The sequence below is a fragment of the Oryx dammah genome, unplaced genomic scaffold, assembly GCF_014754425.2.
Source record: "Oryx dammah isolate SB20612 unplaced genomic scaffold, SCBI_Odam_1.1 HiC_scaffold_18, whole genome shotgun sequence".
In the NCBI taxonomy this organism is placed as follows: domain Eukaryota; kingdom Metazoa; phylum Chordata; class Mammalia; order Artiodactyla; family Bovidae; genus Oryx; species Oryx dammah.
Genome location: NW_024070202.1, coordinates 49,115,356 through 49,137,248, shown reverse-complemented (window position 1 = coordinate 49,137,248; position 21,893 = coordinate 49,115,356). Strand labels below are relative to the sequence as shown.

Here is a 21,893-nt window from a genome sequence, read left to right as displayed (position 1 = left end):
ATCATTATCCATTAATAATTATTAATCACTTGTAAATCAACTATACTTCCATAAAAAAAACTAAAACATAATTATATTATTAATTGCAAATGTTTAGGTTCAACATGTCTACACAGGATTAAAGATGCATCTGAAGTAATTAGCTGTGATTGAGAAAATACTGTTTGTTCACAAAAGAAGCTAAAAAGCAGATGTTTCAAGGCATTCATGACCCAGTAATGAGCAGGAGAGACATGCAGGTGAGTCACTATAATACAGCTTTCAGACACTTTGCAAGTACACAGGAAGGCTGTCTAAACTGTGTGTGATCTTCTTGTGTATGGGTAGGAATAGGGGGATGGAGGGGGTAGTTGTCAAGAAAGGTTTCCTGGCAGAAATGGTATATTAGCTGAATTCTTACTTGTTCCATCTTATTTTTATTCCATGTAAGTTTATTTCCTAGAGGATCCAGTGTCCTGATCTCTGTGGAGCTGAGGACCTTGATCAATATCACAAGGTCAAAATTTGGTTAAAGAAATAGCTAAAGTAAAAAACAAACAAAAAAAAATAGCAAAGGTAGTGTAGAGTTTCTCTTTTTTTTTTCCAAGACAAATTATTTTTCCATATCAAATATTACTCTGTAGGCTTCTACATTTCAAAAGTACTTTTCTTTCAGTGGCTGCTCTATCACTGCTGCTGCTAAGTCGCTTCAGTCGTGTCCAACTCTGTGCGACCCCATAGACAGCTACTGATATTTTTATCTATGATGATGAGGATCTTATCCTTTGGTCATGGAAGGCTTTACCAATTAGAAGGACTCAGTACCAAAATCGAGTAACCTGAAGTGTCTAAATGTATAGAATAGCAGAGAAAGAAAAAAAGTCAACTTCCCTGTTCCTTATCTTGTCATGCATTTCGTACTAATCAACTCTCTCGGGTAAGGAAGTTCTTTTAATCAATAATCTCCTCCTGATCTCCCTTTATAGACAAGGAAATATTCCAGACACTGGGGGAAATATTATACGACTAAGGATAAGGTTAAGGGTTGGAGATAGAGCAGTAGATGGCTCTATTTGTTTCAAGAGGATTGCCCAGGTAGACATGTCTAGCCAACAGATGGATGTAGGCGAAAACTTATCTCAAGTATAAATGTCAACGTTGCAAAATAGCATTAAAACATTCATTTACTAGAACATTCTAGGAGAAGAAAATTCAAATTTCAGGAACATCAGGAAATAAATCTATTTGGGGCTATACCAAGAAGGAAAGCCAAGCTTAGTTTCTAAATTGTTTTGGCACAATTTTCCCAGTCTTCAAATATTAGTGACTTAAAATAACTACATTCTTTAATAAGACTATGAATATGTATTTGATGAACATTAAAACAAGTTCAAAGACATCTTCAAGATTATTTTCTGTTATCATTTTTCATTTTAGAACACTTTCTAAATAGAGTCAAATGTATTAACATTTTTGAAAAGCCAAACATGCTAAGATTTGAAGGTAGTCTGTAATTTTTTAACCATCTTTCAATTTTCTCCTCTTCATTATAAAAAAAGTTGGGTGTAAAGCCACCTAATAGCATAGTATTTTGAAAGCTAAGAAGAAACCTTTGCATCACTGAATAGGAAAAGCCCTATCTTGCTAGAAAACAGTAACAAAGAAACGGAAGCAGAACACACATAATATAGCCCAAACACGTTCAATGTGAACAAACAGAATTGTATATGCTTATAATTACCAACTGAGATGTGTCTTGATGTTCCAAAAATAAAGTACGTCAGGATAGGAAAAAAAGCAGAGTAGAGACCATATCCGACAGGAACAGCAGCTAGTAGAGCATACGCCATGCCTGAAAATACATCCAAAACGGTCAAGTTCAGAAACAAACTTTGTGTCTACTGTACAGGGAAAAGCCTTTTCATAGGTCTCTTTAATTTGCAGCTCATCTTGAATGATCTCCTTATTTTGCACATGGTCTGTGGCTATGCTAGGATGCAGAATGTGAGTCAAATCACCTACTCAAAAGAACTGACACAACTGATCAGTAATTCAACCATCCACTCAGGTGAGTCGGGGAAAAGCTGTTGATTAAAAACTTGATCAATTCTGTTCAAAGGTCTAGCCTGGCTTTGTCTGAATTCAGTGTTTCTATGTGTAACATGTACTTTCTCCTTTCTTGTTGGGGAACAGAAGTTAGATCCAAACAAAGAAAAAAATCTGACCTTTGTACATAGCACTAGGAGATCAACACCTTCGCTAGGCTTCTCCAAGTGGTTTCTGGGTCCATGAATGTCACACTGTAAGGAGAATCTCAGCCTTCCCTCATACATGGGGGTTGGAAGGCAACAATGTGTTGGGGTTTGGTTTTGTTTTGGGCCTTAAACAATGAACATTTATTTCTTAGAGTTCTGAAAGCTAAGAAGTTCAAGATCAAAGTACCAGCAGATTCAATGTCCGGTGAGCACCCTTTCCTGGTTTGCAGATGGCTGCTTTCTTGCTGTAACCTCACACGGCACAGATTTCCTAAGGTCACTAAGCCCACCCTGATTGCCTTCCAAAGGCGTGTGTGTGTGCTTAGTTGCTAAAGTAGTGCCCAACTCTTTGCAACCCCATGGACTGTAGCCTGCCAGGCTCCTCTGTCCATGGGATTTCCCATGCAAGAGTACTGGAATGGGTTGCCATTTCCTTCTCCAAGGTATCTTTCTGACACAGAGATTGAACTAGAGTCTCCTGCATTGCAGGCAGATTCTTTTACCACCGAACCACATGGAAGCCCTACCTCCCAAAGGCTTCCGACCTCCAAATACTATCATACTGGGGATTAAGTCTTCAAGAGATGAATTTTGGAGGGATACAAACGTTCAGTCCTTAGCACTTTCCTTCTCCTGTGGGTTGTTTTTTTAAATACTTCATAGGCAGTCAGCATATCTTCTACCTCCCCACATTTCACTCACTCACAATGACAGAACATCAAGTTCTTTGACCTTTGGGTCATTAATAAAGCGTTACATGTATAACAGTTTTTTAAAAAAGTGATGGAAGCAGCTTAGATGTCAACAGATGAATGAGTAAAGGAGTTGTGGTACATATATATATTATAGAATATTATTCAGCCATAGAAAGGAATACATTTGAGTCAGTTGAACTGAGGCGGATGAAGCTAGAGCTTGTTATACGTGTAAAGTAAGTCAGAGGGAGAAAAATATTGTATATTAATGCATATACAAAGAAAGGCAATGCAAAAGAATGCTCAAACTACCACACAATTGCACTCATCTCACATGCTAGTAAAGTAATGCTCAAAATTCTCCAAACCAGGCTTCAGCAATATGTGAACCGTGAACTCCCTGATGTTCAAGCTGGTTTTAGAAAAGGCAGAGGAACCAGAGATCAAATTGCCAACATCCTCCGGATCATGGAAAAAGCAAGAAAGTTCCAGAAAAACATCTATTTCTGCTTTATTGACTATGCCAAAGCCTTTGACTGTGTGGATCATAATCAACTGTGGAAAATTCTGAAAGAGATGGGAATACCAGACCACCTGACCTGCCTCTTGAGAAATCTGTATACAGGTCAGGAAGCAACAGTTAGAACTGGACATGGAACAACAAACTGGTTCCAAATAGGAAAAGGAGTACATCAAGGCTGTATATTGTCACCCTGCTTATTTAACTTATATGCAGAGTACATCATGAGAAACGCTGGACTGGAAGAAACACAAGCTGGAATCAAGATTGCCGGAAGAAATATCAATATCCTCAGATATGCAGATGATACCACCCTTATGGCAGAAAGTGAAGAGGAACTAAAAAGCCTCTTGATGAAAGTGAAAGAGGAGAGTGAAAAAGTTGGCCTAAAGCTTAACATTCAGAAAACGAAGATCATGGCATCTAGTCCCATCACTTCATGGGAAATAGATGGGGAAACAGTAGAAACAGTGTCAGACTTTATTTTTGGGGGCTCCAAAATCACTGCAGATGGTGACTGCAGCCATGAAATTAAAAGACGCTTACTCTCATCTGGTCAAGGCTATGGTTTTTCCTGTGGTCATATATGGATGTGAGAGTTGGACTGTGAAGAAAGCTGAGCGCTGAAGAATTGATGCTTTTGAACTGTGGTGTTGGAGAAGACTCTTGGGAGTCCTATGGACTGCAAGGAGATCCAACCAGTCCATTCTAAAGGAGATCAGTCCTGGGTGTTCATTGGAGGGAATGATGCTAAAGCTGAAGCTCCAGGACTTTGGCCACCTCATGCGAAGAGTTGACTCATTGGAAAAGACTCTGATGCTGCGAGGGATTGAGGGCAGGAGGAGAAGGGGACGACAGAGGATGAGATGGCTGGATGGCATCACTGACTCGATGGACGTGAGTCTGAGTGAACTCCGGGAGCTGGTGATGGACAGGGAGGCCTGGCGTGCTGCGATTCATGGGGTCACAAAGAGTCGGACATGACTGAGCGACTGAACTGAACTGAACTGATATTGTAAGTAAAATAAGTCCTCCCATTAGTTTACCATTGTCTTTTATGCCTCTGGAGCAGTTTCTCTACTCTGCTTCATGGTAAACCTTCTTAAAATATTGCATGTGTTCCATCACCAAGAGTATTTTACACTACAGACACCCGCCCCTTCCACCCATCCTTTAAAATAGAGCAGAAAACAATTCCTCTCTTGGTTTCGGAACCCACATCCTTCAGATTGTTCTTTTTCTCTGTCTTCCTGAGCCCAACATCATGTTTCTTTGTGGCCCCTCCTCCTCTGCCCTGACTTTAAGTACTCCAGCCTGGTTCTTCTCCCCATCTACCTTTCTGCCTAGGTAGTCTCAAGGATTCCCACTCCTTTGAATATCATTTCTAGAGGGATGCTTTCCTGACTTTTATGTCTAGTCCAAACCTCTCCAATGACCTTCCTGCTTCTAGTGGCTCCAACTCTATATCTGGCATCTCAAATGTGACACGTGCAAAAGGAAACATTTGGTTTTCCATCCCAATTCTGCTTGTTAGCCAGTCCCTATCCATCAGTATGTTACCTGTGATTCCTGCTCCAAAATATATTTCAGATTTGTGCAGCTCTGCCTGCTACTTGATTAGCTTCAAGCTGAAATGTCTGTCCTCAGGGCTAGGACTAGGGAGAGGCAAGTGAGGTTCCTGGGGCACATTATTTAGAAGGTCCCTGGAGGACTCACTTACCTAATTTTAATCCTGGCCCTGCCTAACCTTATCTCCTCCTGTTCACTCCCCTAAACCTCTCTCCTCCACCCATACTGGAATTCTTCCTCCCTTGAAAATACTATGCTCTATTTGACCTCAGGGACTTTGCATCTTTGCCTGGTACACCCTGCTTACTGTTTCTTACATGGCTATCTTCTTCCCATCCTCCCAACCCTGATTAAATTTCATCACCTCAGAAAGGCCTTCCTTGACCATTCTATCTAAGACAAACATTCCCTCCCCAAATTAACCCCTATTAAAGCCAAAGAATTAATGCTTTTGAACTGTGGTGTTGGAGAAGACTCTTGAGAGTACCTTGAACTTCAAGGAGATCCAACCAGTCCATCTGAAAGGAGATCAGTCCTGGGTGTTCATTGGAAGGACTGATGCTGAGGCTGAAACTCCAATACTTTGGCCACCTCATGTGAAGAGTTGACTCATTGGAAAAGACCCTGATGCTGGGAGGGATTGGGGCAGGAGAAGGGGACGACGGAGGATGAGATGGCTGGATGGCATCACACAACTGAGCAACTGAACTGACTGAACTGAAAGCCTATTTGATCAACCATAATAGATATCACAATCTGTAATTATTTTTCTATTTATCTGCTTATTTCATTCCTGAAGTCTCCCACTTAAAATGAGTGCCATGAAGTCAATATCCATGCCTGTTAGTAAACCACTGAATCCCCGTGGCTGGCCTATAAATATCAGTGGTGGTTTAGTTGCTAGTGAAATCGCTCAGTCGTGTCCGACTCTTTGCGACCCCATGGGCTGTAGCCTACCAGTCTCCTCAGTCTATGGAATTTTCCAGGCAAGAATACCATTTCCTTCTCCAGGGGATCTTCTCGACTCAGGGATCGAACCCGGGTCTCCCGCATTGCGGGCAGATGCTTTACCGTCTGAGCCACCAGGGAAGCCCCATATCCAACTCTTGTGACCCCGTGGACTGTAGCCTGCCAGGCTCCTCTGTCCATGGGGTTCTCCAGCCAAGAATACTGGAGTGGGTTGCCATTTCCTTTTCCAGGGGATCTTCCCGACACAGGAATCGAACTGGGGTTTCCCACATTATAGGCAGATTCTTTACCTACTGAACCATGAGGGAAGCCCATCCTACAAATATTAGGTGAATGGATTTATGAATGAACCACATTAACCTCTCAGACATTCACCATACAAAGATAACTTCATAGAGATCATGCTTCTGGAAAACGCTATCACTCATAAAGTGAGGAACTGCATCCATTATAAATTAAGACCCTGGGAATTAGATTCTGGGTTCAAATCCCAGCTCCACCATTTGCCAACTCCATGACCTTGAGCAGAATTTAATAGATTTTTTGACTATTGAAAAAGAGCTATTAAGAGTTGTTGTGAGGACTAAAGAGATAACTTGCCAAAGCCCTTAGCATTGTGTCTGATACTTAGATACCTGTCTATGAACACTTGCGGGACACGGCTTGAGATACCATTTTTCATATATAAGGATGATTCATTATTCAGTCCTCTTCACTAAATGTTTACTGGGCCACCTACTTGGTGCTAGAATCATGCTAGCCACTGGCTAAACATGAACTAGACAGTTCTCATCCCCCAGAAGCCAGAGGAGGTTGCCATGCCACAGGTCTTAAGAGTCTACTGTGTACACTTGGCACCACTTACTGTATGAACCACACCATCCTGTCCAGCTCTCCCATCCACTTCCGTGACTGAGGACACAGGCTGCTGCTCCACACGGGAGCCACAGAACATCCTCCTTCTCTGTGGGACTCTCCCTGGCTTGCTCTGAGTAATCCTCAGAGTTCTATAGGCAAATTTTGGTTCAGGACATTGCTCAACCACTGTTACTAACTTCTCAAACAGTCCATTTCAAGCCATCTCTCTACCCATATTTCTACCCCATCATACTTCCCATCACTTCACAAAGTGGGACTTAACCTTCAGGGAAACAGCTCTGAGGCCTCGTCCTCCAGGAAGCCATTCTCAGTCCCCTAAGGCCAGGTTGAGTGCCCCTGTGTACACTCCCTTCCCAAGCAATATTACCCCTACCCCTACAGTCAGTCCTTCCATTGAGTCGTTGTCTGTTTCCTCATTGGACTACAAGCTCCTTGAAAGCAAGTGGTGCATCTTATTCATGTGAGAATACCTAGAGGCTGGCACCTACTAGATATGCCACGAAATAATAATAAGTAAAGTAGATTTTTGTTTTCATAGTCCAGAGGTTTTATGAAGTTGAGGTGAGGGCAGCAGCAAGATGATGAGGATAGGGTACAAAGGAAAATGCCCATAATGCTATTCACTAGCTCTGCAATGGAGTTCCAAGATGTTCATGGAAATAAGGTTTAAAGAAAGTTTAAAAAATGTCTTGTGTTGGGACATTCTGCCAGAAGATTAAAATACAGGGATGAATTTCAAATGGAGAGGGAGAGGCAAGAGCAGAAAAAAACATTTACGTGTAGTCTAGGCTAACATACTTCCTTCCCTTTCCTTTAAGAGAGTTTCAAATGGCATGTCAAGACCATGTATGAAATGTAAATAATTTAATGAACTGCAATCATCCTTTTAAAAATCTAAGCAGAATAAAAAATATTAGAGAGTATTATTGTAGTGAGGATAAGTATTATTTCACAAAACTTGAGATGCATGTGTGCATATCATGATGTCATACAGATTTCTTACTGTGAGCTGTGACCAATGAAAATTGGGAAACAGCTGCTTAGGTGACAGGGCTCTAGTTGGAGCCAAGCAGATAGAGAGGCAACAGGGTTTCCTGAGAAGAGAAGTGTAAGGAAGATGAGAAAGAAGGGAATCTCACCACTAAGGGGCAGGCTCTAGAGGAAAGATGCAGGCTATGATGGGTGAGCAAGCCTTTGGTGCAGACCCATGGGAGGGAAGAGGGAGTTAGGAATGGCTGCTGGAGGCTGTGATTCTCCATCACTTCAGAGCTAGACCACAATCATCTTACCTTGAAGTGTTCCCACTAGACCAGTACTAACTCCCGAAATGATATCACTAAGTAGCCATTCCTTGATCCGGTATTTGGGAAGCCAGTCCAAGATGGGCAGGAGAGTCTTCACCATGCGAAGGGTTCTCTTTCTTGAACAACTGTCAAAAGGCAAGAAAAGGAGATTTCCAATCCAATCTTGGTCACAACCCACTGCAAATCACAAAGTTTTGAACCAAAGTCTGCTAATGTCTCTATTTAGAAAAAAGCATAGGAATTGCATGAAAAAAATTCTAACAGTGAAGTGCTTACCATGACTTTGCCAAGAACTCTTTTTACCCTTTTAAATGCACTGTACTAGAAAACACAGGATTAAGTGTTAACCACCCCACCGCCTTAATCCTCTGAGAAAATATCCCCAAACAGGAACCCATTTTCTGGTCCAGCCACAGACTGATCAATGTGGAGTCTTTAAATGGAGATTACATTTGGACTTATAACCTAGGTGTCTTCTTTTTCTTTCAAGAAACAAACTCTGTATATTCTGGCAATAGGAGCTTGGAGCCAGTTTTTACAAAACTCTTAACATGATGAATACATATCTTGTTGTATCTTACTACCTACTTTTTAAAATTCAACAACCTATAGGTAAAAGAAAAAACATATTTCGGGCTTCCCTGGTTGCTCAGATGCTAGAGAATCTGCCTGCAACGCAGAAGACCCAGGTTCAGTCCCTGAGTAGGGAAGATCCTTTGAAGAAGGGAATGGCTAATCCAGTATTTTTGCCTGGAGAATTCCATGGATAGAGGAGGGAGCCTGGAGGGCTACAGTCCATGGAGTCGCAAAGAGCTGGACATGACAGAGCAATTAACATTTTTAGTTTTTCTAACACTATTTGACTCTTGATTCAAATAAATTATTTTAAAAATTATTTTTATGAGACAATTTGAAATTTTGTTGACTTAATTTTTTAATATTAAGGAATTGCTTCATTTTTGTGTGTGATAATGGAATTGGGTTGCATTATCACACACAAAATGATAATGCAACCTATCCAATTGGATAATGGGCTGCATTTTTTAAGAGTTCCTAAGGATAAATACTGAAATAAATACAGTCCAAAGCAAAAAAAAAAAAAAAAAAAACCAAATAATGTGGAATTTACCCAAAAAAAAAAAAAAAAAAGTGGAGTGGGGCAAGTATGTGGTAAGACAAGATTAACTTTGACTTAATCATCCTTGAAGCCATGTGATGGGTAAAAACATGGGAGAGGGTGCCTGCTTTTGAATATATTTGAAATGTTTTTAAAACGGTTTGAAATGTTTTAAGAAAAGAAAAAAGAAATCTAGCAGCAGCTGACAATTCCTTCTGTTTGCGATATCTACTTACGGGAGGCCCGAGTGGGTTTAGAGACTGATGGTGGTTCTTCTTGGAGAGCCCTACTTCCTGGACAGTGGACAACTCGGAGCACAGCGTGCTCTCCTGTGTTCTCGCCTTCATTCCATGCCTCTGAGTGTCATTCTTCCTGGATGAGCTTAGGGCTTTCAAGGACTCTTGGTCAGGTGACGAGTTACCCACTACCTCTTTGTAGTAAAGTCCCTTGTTCTCCCACTCTCCTCAGCCTAGCCTTCACAAGAAGACCGTAGGGACCCGCTGTACCCCCAAGGCGCACTCCAGGTGCCCTCAAGAGAGCAGCGCAAAGAGACGGCGCTCCCCGAACACTCCCTCTCCAAAGCTGAGTTTCCGAGACTAGGGTCGATTCGGGCCGAGAGTGATGGAGCCACCTTCCCACCAGGGAGGCCAGAGTCCGTGACCTGACCGAAGCGGTCCCTGCAGGGCGAGAGCGGCATCCCACTCTCCGCCGCTGGGCATGCCGGCGGGTCTGCGCGCCCACATTCCGGGATTCACTGCGCCCCTCGCCCCGTCCGCCGCGGGCGCTACCTGCAGCCCTGGGCCAGGTTCTCTCTCAGCGTCTTGCGCTCTTTCGGGCGCTGCTCGTACTGCTGCTGGAAGGCGAGCTCGTTGTAGACCGGCCGCGACACCACATAGCTGCAACTGTACTCGGGGAGCGGCGGCGGCTCCAACCTGTCGCCCGGTGCTGCCATGACCTGCGAGGCGGAGGGCGACGAGCAGGGAGGAGATGGGGCGAGGGAGGAGAAGAGGAGGTGAAGATCGCTAGTTAGCTGCCTCCCGGCCCCACCTGCTGCAGCTGATCCCCGAAAGAGGGGTCCGCGCTCTGCCACACTCTCCGCCCAGGCCCACCTCGGCTGGGTGCGCACCTCCAGCCTGCAGGAGGCCCTGAGGACCTCCGGTCCCCAGCCTACATCTGCTTCTCGGAGCTCCCGGACTCTTAAGAGAGTGAGTCCTGCGCTGGGGGGCTGTGGGAGCCAGACCCAGTCCCCTCGGATGAGCAGCTAGGGCGCTGTCCGCGTCCTGAAATCTCCCCAAACGGGCTGGGGCCCGCGACGCGCGCGCGGCGGGCAGGAAAGGGCCCTTGTGAGAGTCCGCATCTCCCTAAACCCGAAGCAGCGCGCAGAGCCAGGAGAGCCCTGGGAGAGAAGCACAGCCCCCCGTGCCGGACGTGGGGCCTTCAGGCCACGTTCCCCGGGTCCCAAGGCTGCGCGCACGCTGCAGGAAAATTCCAGCAGCCAGGCGCGCTCTCCCGGGGACAGAACTTTGGGGAGTGGAGTGTCTCACACCTCGGCGTGTTTCCTAGCTTCCTTCTTGCTCTCAGCTTCTCAGAAAGACTGTACTGTCCCCTGCCGGGCAGCTCCGTAGCGTGTCCACCCCCGCCGCCTCCACCCCCCGCCGCCTCCACCCCCCCGCCACCTCCACCCCCCGCCACCTCCACTAGTCCCATCCCCAACCAGCGATGCCTCCCCAGGAGTTAAGGCGTGGCGTGCGTTGCATCTTCAGCGACGATCTCACCTGCTTCGACTCACGACCAGCCTGGAATGCCCCCGGGACAGCCGTTCCGCCGCCTTTATAGCGCTCTCAGAAGGCAGTGAGACGTTTTATTTACGGAGCAACAGAGACACCTTAGTCCAAAAAAGGGACACACAGGCAGCGGTCTTTACCCACCTATCCTACCGGGTGGTGGGTAGGTGGGAATTCTACTCCTCCCTAATTCTTTCACTTTCTCGAAACAGGAAGGCTGAGAATTTTACTGGCTCTCACCCAAGAGCCACCCAAATCCACCGCCCCTCAATTACTAACTTGGGCCACGAGGTCAGGGGCGGAGCAGGCCCTGGGGAGCTTGTTACAGGAGACCAGAGCCCAGCGTGGAAGAAGTGGTCAGTGACTGCGAGGAGCGCTGGCCTTGACTCCTAGGTTGTATGAATCCGGAAGCTGCACAGTCTGACACACAGCTCTCAAACCAAGTGGGGAGGAGGAAAGGAGCAGTGGCCAGTTTTGCATTTAATAAGGCTCTGGATTTCTAGAAGGTCTTTCTTTGAAAGTACTCAGTGAGTGGTGTTTATAGACAGTTCAGTAATTTATTCATAAAGCTTAGATACCGAACTTTTCTGTGCTTATGTGTGTTTTACTTCACAATCAAAATCAAGTGCCCAGGTGACCCCCTTTTTTACTTGACTGACACTTTGGTTCTTTTATCTTTCTTCTCATTCGTCTGAACTGTGAAGAGGGGAATACGGTGAAGTAAACAAGAACCAAGACTAGAAGGGCGAGAGTGGGCAGTAGGAATCTATCCTATCTCCTCAGTATTTTGTCTTCTGCTACGATGAATCTTGTTAAAGCCGACTATTCTGGTTAAGATGAAGGGAGGGAGAGTTCAGTAAACAAGAAAATCCTCTCCTGATTATCAACACCAGTTTTCAGTTACCCAGCTGGAAAATTCAGATAGTGGTAATTTCATAAGCATAAGGAAACAGAATCCTCTCAGGAGAACCCTTGGTGTAAATCCCCTGAAGTTGTATTTGACATGGTATTACCATGTGTGTGTTTTTCTGAGGAATGAATAAATCAGTAGCTTTCAACAGATCTTCCAAAGCTCATGCCCAGTCATTCATTCGTGTCCAACTCTGTGACTCCATGAACTGTAGTGCTCCAGACTCTTCTGTCCATGGGATTTTCCTGGCAAGAATACTAGAGTGGATTGCCATTTCCTTCTGGGGGGTGGGGGTGGGAATAAATAAGCTGGCTCAGTGGTAAAGAATCTGCTTGCAATGCAGGAGATACAGGTTCGATTCCCGAGTAAGGGTGATTTCCTGGAGAGGGAGATGACAACCCACTCCAGTATTCTTGCCTGGGAAATCCCATGGACAGAGGAGCCTGGTGAACTACAGTCCATGGGGTCACAAAGAGTCAGAAATGAATTAGCTACTAAACAACAAGAACAACAGACCAAGGTTAAGAACCCTTGAAGATACAACCTAAAAAGAAAATTCAGGGACTTACCTGGCTGTCCAGTGGTTAAGATTCTGTGCTTTCAAGGAAGATGTGGTTTTGATCCCTGGTTGAGGAACTAAGATCCCACATGCTTCATGGCCAAAAGAAAAAAAAAAAAAGGAAAACAAAAGTAAAAGAAAATCCAGGTCCTTAAGTTTAGATTTTTTATCCATCTGCAGAGAATAATGTATTTGTATATAGGATTCCCCCTACCCCGAGACGTTTGGCAATGTCTAGAGACATTTTTGTTTGTCATGCTCAGGGCATGCTACTGAGATCTAGTAGAAAGAGGCCAGGGATGCTACTAACCATCTTATGATAAAGTTTTCAATCCCTCTAAGTTTCTATATGTTATTTGAATGTACATTTATTAATAAATCATTATGTATACTAAATATATGCATATCTCTCCATATTTATAGTGTACATGCATTTTCTGTAAGTAGCACATTTATCATTGGATATCAGATTAAACTACACTGAAATAGAGGCAAGTTTTTTAACGTCTCCACTCCTCACACCCCCACAGATACCTTCAAGATTCAGTTAAGGCTCCTTCTCCATGAACAGTGCTTGATGCTCTCAGAATTAATCCAATTACTTCTCTAAATTCTCTGGACAGCTTATCTGACCTTCTCCCTCAAGACACCTCTTACTATCTACCTTAGGACCATAATTTTATTTACATACAAGTTTTATCTCCTTCACTAGACAAAACATCATGAGGGCAAACATGATGACTCCTTATATATCCTATATTACCTTCTATAATGTATTCTAAAAAGATAAATCTTTGACCCAAACATATTTTTTTAAATAACTGAAATTATACTGTGTATTGGTCAACAACTTTTTTTTTTCTTTGCAGTCAAGGCTGTGTCATGGATATTTTTCCAAGTGAGTACATATAGAAATTCGTTAATTTTGCTAATAGCTGCCTAGGATTTCACACTATAACTCAGTTCCATGGTAACTCCTCTAGACAATTCACAGTTCTTCAGTGATTTAACTTGGAGGCATTCTGTGCAAATATAAACCATGTCCCATTCTGATAGGCCTTTCTGTTTGCTGGCACTTGCTGTTTTGAACATTTTTTAGTCTACTTCATTCAGCTGTGTGGACCACTTTGTGTCAGAACTTGCTGATCATATGTTGATGGTAGCAATTCAAAGGAACAAGGGTCTCAGAAGGACGGAGGACAAAAAAAGCTATCAAATAACACTAGGAGTCAATGGTGTAACTTTCCTTGGAGAATAGATGGAATTCTTCGAAATGCATTTTTCTAGGTAAGGATTCAGTTTAACAATTATCAAAATATAATAAGACTTGCATGTATCTGGATGAATATATTGCCTTTTTGCTTGGTTGTTTGTTAAATGCCTTTTCTACTGAAGAAATAAGTGGTGCATGGACAGAATGGCCTCTCCCTTACAGGTTTCTATAAAAATATAGAAATACTTCTCTCATTGGTCTGAATTTGGCCATCCTTTAAAAACAGAGAAGAGTAGGAGGTGGTAAAAGCTGGCTCTCTCCACCCAATTTATTTGTTATATTAAACACCTCAAATTACTCACTTTAGAATTCACCTGTTTCACAGAGGTGGGTGGTTCTTATTTACCAGAATTTAATCATTTCCAGAACTTCTTTCCAAAGAGATAGATGTGTCATTTCAAAATAAATGTAAGACAATATTATCATTACTTTCCAGCACTTATTTAGCAGTTAATGCTGATTTAAAAGGCATTTTCTTATTAATATCCTTTCAGCATTTGGAGTGTAAGACAGTTCTCTATAAGATCTGCACACTCATTCATTCATTCATTCACTCATTTATTAATTCAAGGATTTATTAAGAATTATATTGGCCGTGATACAATGATGAAGAAAGAAGTATTGACCCTCGTCTCATACCTGTAGGTGCAGCAAACATTTCTACATGGTCACAAAGTATATTACGTTTCACTGATTCTAAAATGCACATTTTTTGCAAATCAAAACTACAATGAGGTACCATCTCACGCTGGTCAGAATGCCTACTATCAAAAAGTCTACAAACAATAAATGCTGGAGAGGATGCGGAGCAATCCCACTGCTGGGCATACACACCAAGGAAACCAGAATTGAAAGAGACACGTGTTCCCCAATGTTCATCGCAGCACTGTTTACAATAGCCAGGACATGGAAGCAACCTAGATGTCCATCAGCAGACGAATGGATAAGAAAGCTGTGGTACATATACACAATGGAGTATTACTCAGTTATTAAAAAGAATGCATTTGAATCAGTTCTAATGAGGTGGATGAAACTGGAGCCTATTATACAGAGCAAAGTAAGTCAGAAAGAAAAACACCAATACAATATATCAACGCATATATATGGAATTTAGAAAGATGGTAACGATGACCCTATATGCAAGACAGCAAGAGACACAGATGTAAAGAACAGACTTTTGGACTCTGTGGGAGAAGGTGAAGGTGGGATGATCTGAGAAAATAGCATTGAAACAGGTATATTATCATATGTGAAACAGATCGCCAGGGTGCTCAGGGCTGGTGCACTGGGATGACCCTGAGGGATGGGATGGGGAGGGAGGTGGTAAGGGGGTTCAGGATGGAGATCACGTGTACAACCATGGCTGATTCATGTCAATGTATGGCAAAAACCACTACAATATTGTAAAGTAATTAGCCTCCAATTAAAATAAATAAAAAATAAAATAAAATGCACATTTTTCACATTTTATCAGGACTCATAACTGATGATGTGTTATAGTTCAGTTAGCACTTTTTTTCTTAGTGGTTCATAAAATAATTGTGAGTTTTACAATTATTGGCATTATAGAATTGATAAAATATGAATATATAAAAAATCATAAGTGAGCTATATTTTCGAGTGATTTCTTGTTATATGAGAATGATTTGAGTTCTGTGTTAGTCTAAATTGAGAGCAGTTAGTCTTGCTAACTTTTTCTGGTCTAGAGGGCAAATTTTTACGTAGTTTCTTCTTCCTCTTTTTTTTTTAACTTAAAAATTTCTTTAGTCAGAAGAATTGAAAAATAATGGAAATATACAAACAATGCCCCAAAGTCTGATTTTTAAAAGCAATCTAGATTCTGATTTTTATCATTTTCTACCTTTGAATTGTAATGTTTGTAGCTTATTCCTTAAATTTTTTTTTTTTAATGTAGAATTGAATTGACTCACTTCTGTTTGGATGCAGCATTTGACCCACTGTTAATCACATTTCAAACAGAAACTACACCCTCTTCACATTGGCACTGGTGAAAAACCAGTTGTCCAGGGCAATCATTTTTCCCTGGGAAATTCAACTCTGATCCTGAGTTTTATTTTTATCACGTTTGTTAATTTTCTCAAGACAATGGATGCTAAGTTTCTGCCATATTTAAACAGAAAAAGAACTTTAACTTTCTTTTTTTCTGATCTCGCCTCTGAACAACTGATTTGGCTTGCTTTCAGTAATCATACAGCTTTATACACCATTGTTTTCTATTTATTTCCTGTATGTTACCTCTTTCCTCCTCTCCAGATATAAGATCTGCTCCTTAAAGTCAGAAATAGTATCTTATATTTCTTTTATGGTATCAAAAAATTACATATAGCCTGTAGTGAGCAACGTGGAAAATATAGCAATCATTTCTTATTGCACCACCCAAATGGTCTCTGTTAAGTTTTTTGCTTGTTTCCTTCTTGCTTTTTCTCCCTATGTGCACACATGTATATATTTCAAGCAGGTAAGATTATAATGCTAGTCTTAATGCTAGTCTTGTTTTGTATCTTTACACAATACCTTGGCAAATTATGACAATGTAATAAACAAGAAAATATTTGTGAAATTATTGATTGATTTATCATTTAATGATAGGACCTTGAGAAACTATTAGATAGAAATAAAACTTGTTAAAAAAAAAAAAAGAAGAGAATTTAGGCTTCTAAAGGAAAATCATTAAACAAAAGAATTCTTTCCAAACCAGTGTAGCAGTCCATTCCAATTTAAAGCAACTTCTGTTGTCAATAAAAATTTATTTGTATATCATTCAATAAATTTTCAGATAGTAGAGGAAACACCACATTCTTTAATATAAATCCAAATTTGATAGTTTTAGTAAAATTATCTCTCATTAGATAAATGAAATAATGACACTTTTTTTTAAGCAAAGAGTAATTCAAGGGCCCACTCAAGTTTTTATGATATTTGTCTTTCTCTTACTTCACTTACTATGATAATGTCTAGGACCATCCATATTGCCACAAAGGATATTATTTTATTCCTTTCTATGGGTGAATAATATTCCACTCTATATATCTAATACCACGTCTTCTTTATCCTTTAACTTTTAAAGTTATCTTTGCACACCTATTCTGTGAACATGGTTTGTCAATGGAGGGAGAAAGGGAAACTTGAGAAATGTTTCAAGAGAACACTAATGTGCTGTGTTATCCTGAGTTGGATGTTTAAGTAATTCCATCCATTCATTCATCCATAGATACATAGATACATTTATTGATTCAGTGAATACTTACTGTCAAACACCATTTTAAGTTTTGGGGATACGGCACTGAACAAGTCTGACAAAGTTTCTGCCCTCAAAATGTTACCAAACCAAAACATGTTCACAGTAAAGCCAATCTGCTGACATGGGGTTGTGATGAAGGGAAAAGCAGTGTTTCTTGCGGGGCCAAGCAAAGAGTCCAGGCAGCGAAAGTTTAAAAGGCCTGAATGCGGGGTTTCCCTGGTAGTAAAAATCCATCTGTCAATGAAAGAGACAGGGTTCGATCCCCGGTGGGAAGATCCCACATGCCACGGAGCAACTAAGCCGTGTGCCACCACTCCAGAGCCTGTGTTCCAGAGTCAGGGAGCCGCAACTGCTGAAGCCCCGTTCCACTCAAGAGAAGCCACTGCATCACACCTAGAGAGTAGCCCCTGCTAGCTGCAACTAGAGGAAAGTCCAGGCAGCAGCATAGACCCAGCATAGCCAAAAAATCAGGAATAAAGCAAAATTTTTTTTAAGGCCTAAACTCTCCAAAGGTTTTCAGGGAAAGCTTTTTAGGGAGGAGGTTCTAGGGTATGTGATCAGCTCATGGAAATTCTTCTGACTGGTTGGTGGTGAAATAATCCAGAAACAGTATCATCAGCCTTCTGATTCCAACCAATCTGAGGTCTATGTGCTTGTGGGCAGCATACAGTAAATTTCTTCTGCCTGGTGAGGGTTTTGGTATGTGTGAAACAGCTCAAAGGACATGACTCAGTATATTATCTGCAGCACTTGAGGAGGAACTAATGGTCCTTGTCTTTGTTTAATGTCTAAACTATTATTATTTGTCTTGTTTGACTTGTTCTTTCTGCATTGTCTCACTTCTCTAATTAAATTCATTCTTTGATTAAAGTTTTTCTATAGACTGAGCAACTAAACACAGCACACAGGCAAAGGCAGGCAGAGGACATTGGTGGGGAGTGAGGGAGGTGGGGGCTGTTCTGGGAAGGCCCATAGGGTGCTGCTCGGTTACAAAAGAATTTATAGGCTAGTTGATGACAGTCATATACACGAATAAGTAAATCAGATAATACTCTGTGATGATAAAAATCTGTTAGAGAAACAGAACACTGTCATGTAGAATCACTGGTGGGCAGTGATAGCAGAGGGAGGAGAAAGGCTTTAAATGGAATGGTCAGGAAAGGCCTCTCTCTCAGAAGGTGACCAGCCTTCTGGAAAAAGGAAACTGCAAATGCAAAAACTCAAAGTCAGGAAGGAGTCTGATGTGCTTGAGAAACTAAAGGGAAGGCAGTGTGGTTGAGATCCAGATAATGCAGATCTGGAGATAGCAGAGTGAGAGACCTCAGCAGCATATGAAAATGACAACTCGGCACTAGGGGAGAGAGAGGACAGACAGATGAAACAAGGCCAGTGCAAGTCCCTGAGAGGTCACAGGAGGAGGGAGAGGGGTTTTTCTTCTTCTCTAAAATGCAGATAATTGAACTCAGGTGGTGAGGAAAAAAAGAAAATACTTTGAATGGTTTGGAGAACTATTCTCTCAATAAGAGGTTTTTGGTAGCTATGTTTTTAAATAACATATATCAAGTAAAGGGGAAAAATTAATATTTAAAATATATGGACTTCCCTGGTGACACAGTGAATAAGAATCCACCTGCCAATGCAGGGGACATGGGTTCAATCCCTAGGCTGAGAATATCCCACATGCTGTGGAAGAACTAAGCCTGTGTGTCACAAGTACTGTGCCTATGCTCTAGAGCCTGCACACTGCAACTAGCAGCACCCGTGCATCTAGAGCTTGTGCTCTGCAACAAAAGAAGCCACTGCAGTGAGAAGCTGGAGCACCGCAACAAAGAGACGTCCTCCCCCACCCCACCCTCACCCCCGCTCTCTGCACGTAAAGAAAGCCCTGGCACAGCACTTTAGACCCAGTGCTGAACTCTCCCCAACACCACCAAAATGTGTCCTCTTGTTTCTAATTATTGCATGTGTGATTAATAATTTTATTGTTTTGGGATACCGGTAATGCCTTATGCTCAGGAAGTTTTCAGTAATTAAGGTAACTCCTGTAGATCTGAACAGAAATTGATCCAGTTAATCACACTAGATTCTTTTGATGGAAAACAACAGCCTATTGTCTGAGGCCATTTATCTTTCTTTTGTGGGGGAGGGGCGCTGGCTGACAGCTGCTTTGCTTTATAAAGAATATGCTTTCAAAATTCATTCCTACCCCTACTGATCTACAAATTAGTAGCAGCACAATTAATCCTAGAATCCACTGTCTAATTTTTCATTTAAGAATGAATCTTAAATATCAAAAGAAAGAAAGCCTGTCAAGGGACAGACAGATTGAAGAGGAGAAAGAAAAAAAGAGGAAAGGAGAAGCTGAGGGAGGCTGAAGACAGAATCAAAGGACTGGGATGGGAGAGAGAGATGGGAGGGGGAGACTCATGGCATTTTTTCCCACTGGATGAATTGAAAACTCAACTGCTTTTGAGCATAAGTATTACCTTGAGGTGAATATTGTTATTCCCATTATATAGATAAGGAGATACACAGTTAAGTAATTTGCCAAGGGTCACGCAGGCTAGCTGAGCTGGAATCTGAACCGAAGCAGTTTGACTCCAAAAACCACTCTCTTACCTTCTGTAAAAAATATCCTGGGGCTTTAGCAACTTCTGCTAACCTCCCCACCCCCAACCATAGCATAGAATTTCTAGTTGTGTGTTAGCAGCCTAGGCTTCATGGTCCCTCTGCTAGTTTCAGCTTCTAATTCTCCCCTTTTGATACGATATTTAGACATATGATATATGCAGACAATGGTATACCGAGGGCTACTAACAAGGTGAGTTAATGTATAGGATATATAATGTATAGGAACACAGCGAGAAACCCAGAGTGTATTGTAGATGAAAAAAAAATGAGGTGCAAAACAATGTGTAGCGTATACTCATATTTGCATTCCTGAAGGGCATATACATTTGCATATGATCTTAGAGTCCTAGGAAGAGCGAGAACACATTGAGACAGAGTTAATGAAGGCACTGTTTACAGAAGTGTGAGGTAGGCTCGAGGAAAACCAATCTGGCTTGGTGAAGCCCCTCGGGGTTACCTGAAGGGAAGTGTTAAAAATCTGGAGAAAAGCACAGTCAGCAGTCCTAGCCTAAGGGAATGGTGAGGAGGGAGCTGTTAGCAAACCCACAGTGTGGTTGGAGAGGGTTGCTCCACAGGTACTGGGGCTTTCAGTACGGGAATAGGGCCTGCTGGTTCCAGGTCCAAGGAGGAAGGAGCTAAGGACATAGCACCTCTACTTCTTCCCTCCCGTCTGATTGTCCTGCTGGTAGGGACTTCCCCAACCTCCCTTCCTCCATTGCCCAAGTTCTACAGGAAGAAGTTGGAGAGCTAAGAAACCTGTTACCCATAAGGTTAGTCTCCAGGGCACACAGCAGAGCAGAGAAGGCTGCAGAGACGATGGTGAGGGGGCGGGCATGGAGACTCCATAAAATGTTTCTGGAAAAATACACAAGACATTAGGGTCTGATGGAAGCAAGGGTGCTTTTTTTTTTTTTCCTCATGGCTTGACTTTCAGGACCTCAGTTGCCTAACCAGGGGTTGAACCTGGGCCCTTGCAAGGCCAAGCCCTAACCACTGGACCACCAGAGAATTCCTGCAAGGGACTTTAAAAAAAAGTATACCTTATTTTAGAGCAGTTTTATTTTATTTATTTTTTGGTGCACCACATGACATATGGAACTTCCCCCACCAGGTATTGAACCTGTGTCTCCTTCAGTGGAAGCTCAGAGTCTTAACCACTGGACCACCAGGGAAGTCTCAGAGGAGTCTTAGATTTACAGAAAATTTAAAAGATAATATGAAGAATTCTCATATTAACGTTCACCAAAAGTCAATAGTTTGTTCAGATTTCCTCAGCTTTTAGCTAACACCATTTTTGTTCCAGGATACTGCATTGCATTAAGTTTCATTAGGCTTCTTTTGAAACTAAGCAGGATCCTGTGGGGCCCTCCTGGATAAAAAAAGCCCCTCTAAGCCCCTCATTTCTGGTTTGTTGAAAAATATCTGGTCTCCTAGACCTTCCCTGAGTTTCAAAAAGCAGACTCAAACAATTACTAATTCTGGAAGGGAGGGAATGCAGAAACAAAGAAAAAGTAGTCCAGAAAAATAGTTCAAGGATAGCTTCCTTTTCTAGTGTAAATCTGTGCTGCTCTGTTCCCCCTTACTCCTCAGGGTCTTGGAGTTGTAATAGGAGGGAAAGGGGCAGGACACAACTTTTGTAGCCCAAGGACACAACATAAACCACTTTGAATCAAATGGGACCAAGAACAACAGACTGGTTCCAAATCGAGAAAGAAGTATGTCAAGGCTGTATATTGTCACCCTGCTTATTTAACTTATATGCAGAGTACATCATGCACAATGCCAGGCTGGATGAAGCACAAGCTGGATCAAGATGGCCAAGAGAAATATTAGTAACCTCAGATATGCAGATGACACCACCTTTATGGAAGAAAGAAAAGAGGAACTAAGGAGCCTCTTGATGAAAGTGAAAGAGAAGAGTGAAAAAGCTGGCTTAAAATTCAACATTCAAAAAATGAAGATCACGGTATCCAGTCCCATCACTTCATGGCAAAGATGGGTAAACGATGGAAACAGTGTCAGACTTTATTTTCTTGGGCTCCAAAATCACTGCAGATGGTGACTGCAGCCATGAAATTCAAAAGACACTCGCTCCTTGGAAGAACAGCTATGACCAAACTAGACAGCATATTAAAAAGCAGAGACATTCCTTTGCTGACAAAGGTCTGTCTAGTCAAGGCTATGCTT

The 21,893-nt window shown here is 42.1% G+C and overlaps 1 protein-coding gene across 1 annotated transcript in view; it reads right to left on the bottom strand.

The window, feature by feature from the left end:
• SLC26A4 (solute carrier family 26 member 4) overlaps positions 1-10,239 on the bottom strand; it is a 55,247-nt gene extending 45,008 nt beyond the window's left edge. The window contains exons 1-3 of the mRNA XM_040260834.1: positions 10,076-10,239; positions 8,156-8,295; positions 1,721-1,831 (exon numbers count right to left, since the gene is read on the bottom strand). Coding sequence (XP_040116768.1) covers positions 1,721-1,831; positions 8,156-8,295; positions 10,076-10,239 — 415 coding nt within the window. The remainder of the gene's footprint in view (positions 1-1,720; positions 1,832-8,155; positions 8,296-10,075) is intronic.
• Positions 10,240-21,893: the final 11,654 nt, after the last annotated feature.